Raw genomic sequence first — 9,130 nt, forward strand, 5'->3', positions numbered from 1 at the left:
AAAGAAACAACAGCAAGAGTCCAAAAATGTCCTTGTGGAATCCCTTAGTTAGGAATATGTCACACAAATTTATGGTAATGCGACATGGAAGCACACAAGGTTTTCACTGTGTACAGAGCAGTACACAAACAACATTTTGACAACAGGAACAGCATTCGGCAAACTTTGGAGACAACAGGAGCACCACTGACCAGCATTTTTGATCATGCATGCAATATATAAAACTTTCTTATTTACATTTGTATACATTTGAACTGCTATTCTGTAATATAAAATATGTAAACATTTACAGATCTCTTGGATTTTTTCATTTGGTCCACTTCAGGGGAGAGTTTACAGGATTTTTTTTTTACACTTGTTTATGGTTAGAAAGCTAAAAAGTCATCTTCTTAAAGGGGTAAAATATAGTGGCTGTGATATTTCTTTGCATTATTTTGGAAGTCTTACATCCAGGAAAAATCACAGAATCATATCAAAGCCGAGAGGTGTACATTTTAAATGTCAAAGCTGCCATCCTTCAAACACAGCTCATCATTTGCAGTGTTGACAGAGCTACAGGAAATATATTCTCGTCCGTGACCTTGAAAGGGGAGTCATGACTAATGGATGAAGGATTACAGCAGTTATACAGGCTCTCCTTTTTCCGACAGGGACAGTTGGTGGATTTTAATGGTGGGAAGGTTTCCGCCAGGAGGGGGCTGGGCGCAGCTTGACTCCTGCGGGGGAGTCCCACTGCTGAGGATGCAGCAGCAGGTCTGGTGGAAGCCTTTACTGCAGAGTTTGGCCACTTTAGCCCTGCTCGTCTCAACAGGTCCAGATTCGCCTGTAGGGCCTCCAGGAAAGACCCTCCACTCCCTGCTGTCCCTGGAGGACGGGGTTCGGGACAGGGCCATAGAGGACGAAGGGCTGAGCCGACACGGAGCCCCCTTGCTGTCCAGACCCAGAGTGAGGGGCTGGCTGTGACCCTGAGTTTGACTCTGAGCTGCATTGAGGTGATGATGGTGTGGTCTGGGAGTCATTCTCAGGCAGTGAACTCCGAGTAAACTCTGGAAAGCTTTCTTAAACTCCTGGTTGGAGCACGGGTAGATGATGGGGTTGATGCAGCTGTTGAAGTAACCGAGCCAGAAGGTGATCTTGAAGACAGTCTCTGAAGGTTTGTATGCGGGGAACATAGCACCTGTAGGCACATAAGATACACAAGGGTGATTAATATTGCAGCAAAAAGATCGACACCATCCAAACTGGTTCTTCACTGAAAGGTGGCGTTTGACATATGAGAAAACAAGAGTCTACAGCCATGCTAGCGGCTCTGTGAGGCTGCAGGCACAACTGTGATTTGAGGTAAATGCTAACAACAACTTGCTAACACGCTTTCGACGTCAGTGCCAACATTGTGGATGTTAATATTTCCAGGTTCACCCTAGTTTAGCCACCTGTTTACTAATTAGCCATACACAAAGTACAGGTGTTAATAACAGGTGTTATTGAGATATTTTAGTCTGGACCAAAGTGGTAAACTGACCGACAGAATACTGCCATAATGCTAGCATGCCCACAATCATTAAGATTACATTTTTAGAGCATCAGTTACATGCTCTGGTATCTGTTGCATCAGAGGTTGTGTTTATATGATATTGACACATGATCTGCGGCTACTGAGAGCAACATATCATTGCTCTCATTTACATCCCCTAATATATATTTAATTGTTTTTTTCCAGTTTCCACTAAAAAAAAAGCTCCCTGCTCGCCATCAAGGTTAAGGATTTTATTACAATTGTGTCATAAATAGAGCTGCTTTTGATCCCTAATGAAGAAGCAGGGAAAATGGCTTCACAGGCGCATTACATGCAGGCCTGTTTGTCACTGTAAAGGTGACTCTTCACATATCCATCGGCTGCCAGTGAAACATTAAAATAATTAAATAGCTGACTTCTTGTGTGGCTGCAATATGTCCATCCATCATCCATTCTATCTATCACCTATCTTCAGAGGTAGAAGGGAAGAAGCTGTCTCGTGAAATGCTTTATTGGGCGAGCTGTTGCAGGCGGTCAAACGTGGGCTTTTGAAAAATGAGATCGTGATGTAGAGATGGATGGGAAGACGAAGTGGAGGGAGTTTGAGAGCAAATGATTTGGTGCCTGCCTGTACAGCTCACACACTGTGTCCCCAGCTGTGCCGAGAAGAACAATTCTATTATTTGCCAGTACTCTTGATACTTTCATTTTTTGAACGAAAAAAGAAGGCTATTGCAGCTGTTCGATAAATGTCTGGTCCAAAATCAATGAAACATCACTGGCTGTTGTCATGTGAAAACTAAGCAACTGCAATTGTTGTGATGTTAACTTCAATTAAAGCACAACATGTATTGGGTTGACAAAACTCTATCACACGGACCATAGTTTAAGTGCAACAAAATGGTGCATGCTGGGAGAAATGACAAGAAAGAAAGGGGGGCATTTCTTGCCTTCATTAATAGCATTACAACACAACTGCTACCAGCGTATGAAATATGACTTCCAATGCCACAGATATCAAAATACCCAAGAACCATGTTCAGTAAAAATCATTTTAAAGTGGGAGTAATTGATTTTTGGCCACAGAACGAGCTAAAAACACTACATGGACATATTGTCACCTAATAAAGCTGTTGTGGTGACCGTGCAAACATATTTTTATTTATCCTTCAGTCACAGAGCAACATTAGCATTCATTTGGAGTTGTATTTATGTCCACCTGACAAATGTAAGTCCAATATTCACTCTCCTTTTAGGTTTGTTTTGGTCTCCACGAACACTTGAGAAAAATATCAGATTCTTCAACAGCTAAATGAAAATCCACTATGTTCACCAGCTAACTTTGTCTGCCTGCTATTTAGTGCTGGGCAGGTAGTGTACAGTGGGTTTTTAGAGCTTTAGCTGAAAACAACTGCGGCTCAAAACATTGTGATGAGATGGGAGCAAGTGAACCAAAACAGTAAAGATGTGGGCCGTAAAACTTCGTGGAGCTGAGGGGGAATTGCAGAGTTGGGTGATTATTATCTGTGGGTTCGTCACTACGAGCGACCCCTTTCACATTACTTCTAGTCATTTGATTTCATATAAAAATGTTGATTAGTGCAACTTTAAAGAGAAGCTTGGGTGTGTCAGTAAACCGTGACATCACTGTTAGGTGTGGTTACAGGTGCAACAGAACACACTGCTAACCACACCCTGCCACACCGTGACTTAAAACTCAATCAGAAAGGGCGGTGAAACACTGCTTTTCAATCATTTTTTGGGACATTTTATGGCTTTATTAAATAGCTAGAAAGAATAGAAAGAAAAAAAGAGGGAAAGACAGATTAAACAAAGGTGGACTTGAGCCTTTGGACATTGCAGTTCATGGTTGATGTCTTAACATCTTACAACGTGGACACCCCGTGAAGTTATTCTTTAAATTAGCAATGGCTTGCTTTACACCTCCTTACATTTCCAGAGAAGAGGGGGACAATCCGCAAATAAACACAGTGCCACAGCAACTCACCATTTTTGACATTTTTGACATGATTAAATTCTACAATTTATTTTTGTCTGATGACAAAATAATGTTTATTCCAATAAACCAAATTAAACAATCACAAGTTATCCAGCTCTACTCGTCAAAACTAGACCACTGCTTGGTGCTTCACTGTTAAATCTATCATTGTCCATAGGCTTATGTCGCAGCGGTATGCAGCCTGACGCCAGCATTAGCAAGTGAGCATTGGTAAGATGAGGCGTTTCCTCATTTCCCGGTCAGAAAAGGCCTTCAGCCAAATGGTAGCAGCTATATTTATGAGCATGAGACCATGGAATATATTAAAACCCTGAGGGACTGTGAGGGTTTTACTATACAGTGTTTCCCACAGGTTGATAATTTACTTGTGGTGGTGGGCGGCGCGGCGTGTGGTGGCGCGGCTTTGGTCCAACTACCCTCATAAGTTAAAATAATATGTGTAACATTAACATTAACACATTAAATAGGACATGGCATTCATTTTTAGGCATCCGATACTCGAGGTGTAATGGTACACAAAATTCCCGGTTCAGTGTGTACCTCGGTTTTGGAGTCAAAGTTTGTTATGTTTTCGGAACAGCATAGAGAAAAAAAAAAGCTATGTCATTTATTTTGAAAAATGTAAGCATTCAACAGTGGCTCATTGGCCATAATTCGTCCTGTAACAGTTACTGCACTCTAATACTGACATATTGTCGATTAAAAAAATAAAAAATGAATGCTCCATCCAAGACTCTGACCTGTTGATAATTCCTGATTAACTAAGAGGGCAGGAACAACGGACTGACTAACATGCACACAAAGGCACATTGTAGCGGGGCTCAAGCACTTTGACCATGTTGACATTATGTATTCTCTGTGACCAAGTACGTTGCATGTCTGCAGCAATAACCACTGCTGTAGCATTAGTCATTACATTGACACAGGCCGAATCTGCAGTGAGCGGCAGCCTGAACGCTGTGGGGAGAAGGACTCGCCTTCCAGTCTGGTTTTGACACATTCAGGTGGGTTCTTGAAGTCTATAAGGTCTGACATCGATGTGATGGCGTTATCTGTCATTCCTGGACTGGGATTGTGATGAAGTGAGTTACAGACACAAGGGAGAGAGGAAGGAGCAGAGAAATGGCTTTACACTTCATTCAAGGATCTGTGTTTGTATATGTTGGTCTGAAATTCTGTGCTTTTGTTTGCAGACAGGGGAGCAGTGGACGCTGTAAGAGATCTGAAAGATTTATAGAGCCTATTTATAGAGTGTCTACCTGGCCAAGTCAAAGCATTTACTACGCTGCTCAAGAGGCCACAAGGCTCGTTTGAATGATAGTAACTTCAGTGTGTTCCCACAGAGGAGAAATTCAATTAACATGATCAAACTATTCACTTTGCCAGCACTTAAAAACCGGGCAATCGATGAATGGATCTGTGAAATGAATTAATGCAGAAGTTAAATCGCCTTTTAAAAGTGGTCTGACTCATATGAGTGCAGGTGATCAAATATATGAGGCTGTTTTTAAGTTGTGAAATCGTGTTGATTAAAAGGCTAAAAAGCAGGTCTTCTACTGTCCTGTTCATCTTTAAAGGACATTTTGAGAAACATGCTCTTTTTCTTTGTTACTGTGAGTTAGATGAGAATTCCACTCTCATATCTGTCCGTTCAATATCAGTCTGGAGCCAGGAGACAGTCAGCTCAACTTAGCATACAGACTAGAAACAGTGAGAAACAACTAGCTTGACTCTGTCCAAACGTAATTAAATCTGCCTCTAAAGCTCACTGAGAACTCTGGGATGTTACTGCGCCCAGCCAAGAAATAGTCTGGCACATGACCCCCCCATAAAACCACAACTTGTTTTGCCCTTTGGTTTTTAGTAAAGATTAAACAACCAAGCTATGCTGTTAATTTGTGAGTTTCAGAGGTGCTGGTAGGCAGGGCAGTTTACCTCTGTTTCCAGACTTTATGCTAAGCTAAGCTAACCTGCTATATAGCTTCCTATTTACCGTACAGACATGAGTGGTATCAATCTTCTCATCTAACTCTAAGCAAATAAGCATATTGCCCAAAATGTGGAACTATTCCTTTAACATTTAACATGTAAACAACTGACATATTGGCTGATGAAAATGATATTGTTTATATTTTATTGACTGCTGCTTTGCCCAGTCAAATGCTAAAGGTGTCTAGGACACCATCTGACTCACAAAATTAAGAATAACACACACAAGATGAACATGATGATACTCACCGATGGGTAGCACCAGGAAAAAGGGCAGCCAGCACAACACGAAGCAGCCAACCACAATGCCCAAGGTCTTAGCGGCCTTCTTCTCACGTGAGAACTTGAGCAGTCGCAGGGCGAAATGTGTGCGACAGCGAAGGGCCTCGTCCTCCGACACAGTTGTGTTGCCTCTGTGTATCCTGAGTATCACCTGCTCTGAATCTGACTTCTCTGTCTTGTGGCCCTCCCTCAGGCCCTGGCTCTCTCTGTGAGCTACCACATAAACCCGACAGTACATGACCAGTATGATGGCCAGGGGGAGGTAGAAAGAGCCCACGGCAGAGAAGATGGCGTAGCCCGGCACCTGTGTGATCTTGCAGATGGACTCGTCCTCAGGTGCCGGCTCTTTCCAGCCAAATAATGGTCCAATGGATATGATAATAGACAGCACCCACAGCAGCATCACTGCCAGCAGCGCCCTGCGTTTTGTCATTATAGTTGGGTAACGCAGAGGGTAACTGACTCCAATGTAGCGGTCAACAGAGATCACACAGAGGCTCATGATGGAGGCAGTGCAGCAGAGCACGTCCACAGCTGCCCAAACATTGCAAAAGGCTCGTCCAAACACCCAACGATCCACAATCTCAAAAATGGCAGAGAAGGGTAGTACAGTGGAGCTCAGCAGCAAATCTGCCACTGCCAGGTTAACTATGAAATAATGTGTGACCGTCCGCAGGTGTCGATGACAAACTACCGAGAGGATCACCAGAATGTTTCCCACAATCCCAAAAACAATGAGAAAACCAAGCACCAGGCCCAAAACCACAGCCTTGACCACGTTGAGCTCTGGGACTAAAACCTGGCTGCAGTTGGAGCAGTTCTGTGTCAGAGGAGCTGGGGTCATGTTGTCCAGCACAGGGACCATCTGTTCCAATACTAAGCTGATGCTCGACACAGTCCTGTGCACCAAAGGTGGACTGAAACACAACACACCTATTTGAGTTCACTACAGGAGAAAAAGGGACATCAGGGCATTCTCATAAAAGCCATTAGAGTAATGATCACATTAAGTCTGTCTTGTCTAAACATAATTTGAATGATGATGCCTCTGGCAAATGAGCCATTACGTTGACAATGCATCAAGAAAAATAAAACTACAGGATGCATGCAGAAACACTGAGAGAGAAGTGTAATATATGCATATGAAAACCACTGCACTCAAATCAGGTAATCCATCTTGAAAATGTTACTGATGTTGAAACAGCTGGTACAAAAACACTGTTATGCATTATAAATGGGATAGATGATGGGTGTACACATCTAGAAAAATCTTTGCATGTTCTCTGAGCCAAAAACGGCAGTTTGGGAACAAAATTCAAGTCCATATTCTTAAAAATTGGAGTGAGAAACCACTTTTCTGGTTAAGATGCCATGTGAGCAGTAGTCCAGGCTGTTGAACGCAGGAGCAGATCCACCTTGAACACAACAACAGGATTCAGCAACAGTATCCAGAGCCTTTGAAAAGAAAGACAGAAGAATCTGCTTTGAGAGAATTGACACATCCATCATATATAGTAAAACACAAAAGCATTCATCCTTGTTTTGTCTATTGTTCCATTTCTGCCCCATGTTACCACGGCTCAGATCTATTAGGACTGTGGGCGAGAGACAATGACTGAGCCACTGTTGCAGTCAGATCAATGTGGCCATAGCCTCATCTTGCGCTTATCGACTGAATGCAATGTGAGGTTGAGTATTAAAGAAACTGATGTCAGGACTGACCAATTGCCTGTTTCACTGAAATGTCTGGGACACATCACACCATTAAAACTCTAGATGACATTGAGTCCAACCAGAATAGCTGGAGGTTCAACAATGCAACAGTCACAAGACATAAAGTGTGTTTTATTGCTGTTTTTTGGTGCTAGTATGATCTTCAACTGACCTACACCAAAGCAAGCCTGACCTTACCCTTAATCCCTCCTATAAACAATCTATATCACACCGTGACCTCTATATAGGCAGAGGTCAAAACAACACACAATGCTATAGTTTGACATTAATTGATGTGTGTGCACTCAAGTGTGGTTATATTGAACCTTTACTCCTGAATGGTTTTAAAGGAATAGTTCTCACTCTCACATTAAACACACACACACTAAATATAAAGCCACAGCCAGCAGGCAATTAGCTTAGCTTAGCCTAAAGACTGGAAACAGGGGGAAACAGCTAGCCTGTTGTGCAAAGGTAACAGAATCCGCCTACCAGCACCTCCGGAAAGTCACTGGAAACCCCAAATGGTCATTTTTTCATTTAACTTGTACATAAACAAACAAGATGTAATATGTTAATTGGTGCTAGTAGGCAGATTTTTTTGTCATCTGAATTTGAACAGAGCCAGGCTAGCTGTTTCCACATGCTTTCAGTCTTTATGCTCAGTTAGGCTAATTGTCTGCTAGCTCCAGCTCAAATGTGACAGTGGTGTTTATCTTCTCCTCCAACTCTCACGGGAAAAGTGAGTAAGCATACTACTGTTGTACTATTCCCTTAACATTTGTGAGTGCAACTGCAAGACTGTTTGTACATGGTTGATTTTTATGCTTTGCTTTTTATAACACAGACAATCTCATTTCATTTAAAGTAAACAGAACACACCAAACAGCCAGAGTATTTGGCTATTTCCTTAAGATAAGCGTTTCTCAGTTGGATTTGTAAGTGACGTTATTGTGCACTGCCGATTTTGGCCTGAATCACTCCCTCTGACTTTGACGCATTGAGTAAATTTCATTTTGAATGTTCTGTCCTTTGACCGCAAAACAATGTCTTAGTACCACGCAAACTCCTCCATTTTGACAGATGTGAGATTAATCTTGTCTGTGCAGATTACTGACATTTGTAATGTGGATGTTCCTTACCTAAACGTAGATTAGATGGGACTAGTAAAAGTAGTGCGGCCATGTTGACGATTTTCGGATTTTGTTAAGCTGCTTTATTTGAGGCTAAATTAAAAGTTCATCTGAGTTGCCCTCTTTTCTACTGAGTGTGTTTCTTATCCATCTATCTATCTATCTATCTATTTATCTATCTATCTATCTATCTATCTATCTATCTATCTATTTATCTATCTATCTATCTATCTATCTATCTATCTATCTATCTATCTATTTATCTATCTATCTATCTATCTATCTGTATCGCTTTTCACAACAATGCTGGAGTCAAACAAGGGATCATGCAGTCCCCTCTTCTTTAGCCCCCTCCTCAATTGCTCCTCGTCACACTATTAACCAGTGGCTCTGACATTTTCCCTCCACGCCCCACAAACCCTCTGCTCCACGCTGGATATACAGCTGTTTAACATGTGTGATGGACTTTCATGACTG

At 42.0% G+C, this 9,130-nt stretch overlaps 1 protein-coding gene across 1 annotated transcript; it reads right to left on the minus strand.

Moving 5' to 3' along the window:
• Nucleotides 1–623: 623 nt before the first annotated feature.
• Nucleotides 624–6,687, minus strand: adra1aa (adrenoceptor alpha 1Aa). The gene is made up of 2 exons (XM_070904582.1): nucleotides 5,775–6,687; nucleotides 624–1,177 (listed from the first exon to the last, which is right to left on the minus strand). Exons 1-2 carry the CDS (start codon nucleotides 6,670–6,672, stop codon nucleotides 624–626), a joined length of 1,452 nt encoding a protein of 483 aa, XP_070760683.1. The 5' UTR covers nucleotides 6,673–6,687.
• Between the last annotated feature and the right edge of the window lie 2,443 nt (nucleotides 6,688–9,130).

Source organism: Enoplosus armatus, chromosome 4 (assembly GCF_043641665.1).
Source record: "Enoplosus armatus isolate fEnoArm2 chromosome 4, fEnoArm2.hap1, whole genome shotgun sequence".
In the NCBI taxonomy this organism is placed as follows: Eukaryota; Metazoa; Chordata; class Actinopteri; order Centrarchiformes; family Enoplosidae; genus Enoplosus; species Enoplosus armatus.

What these genes read in the sequence shown, in the direction of transcription:
- adra1aa (XM_070904582.1), bottom strand. Translation starts at nt 6,672, where the DNA reads ATGGTCCCTGTGCTGGACAACATGACCCCAGCTCCTCTGACACAGAAC. An exon ending in TTTCCTGGTGCTACCCATCG is followed by an intron (nt 1,178 to 5,774) that starts GTGAGTATCATC and finishes ATGTGCCTACAG; the next exon opens with GTGCTATGTTCCCCGCATAC.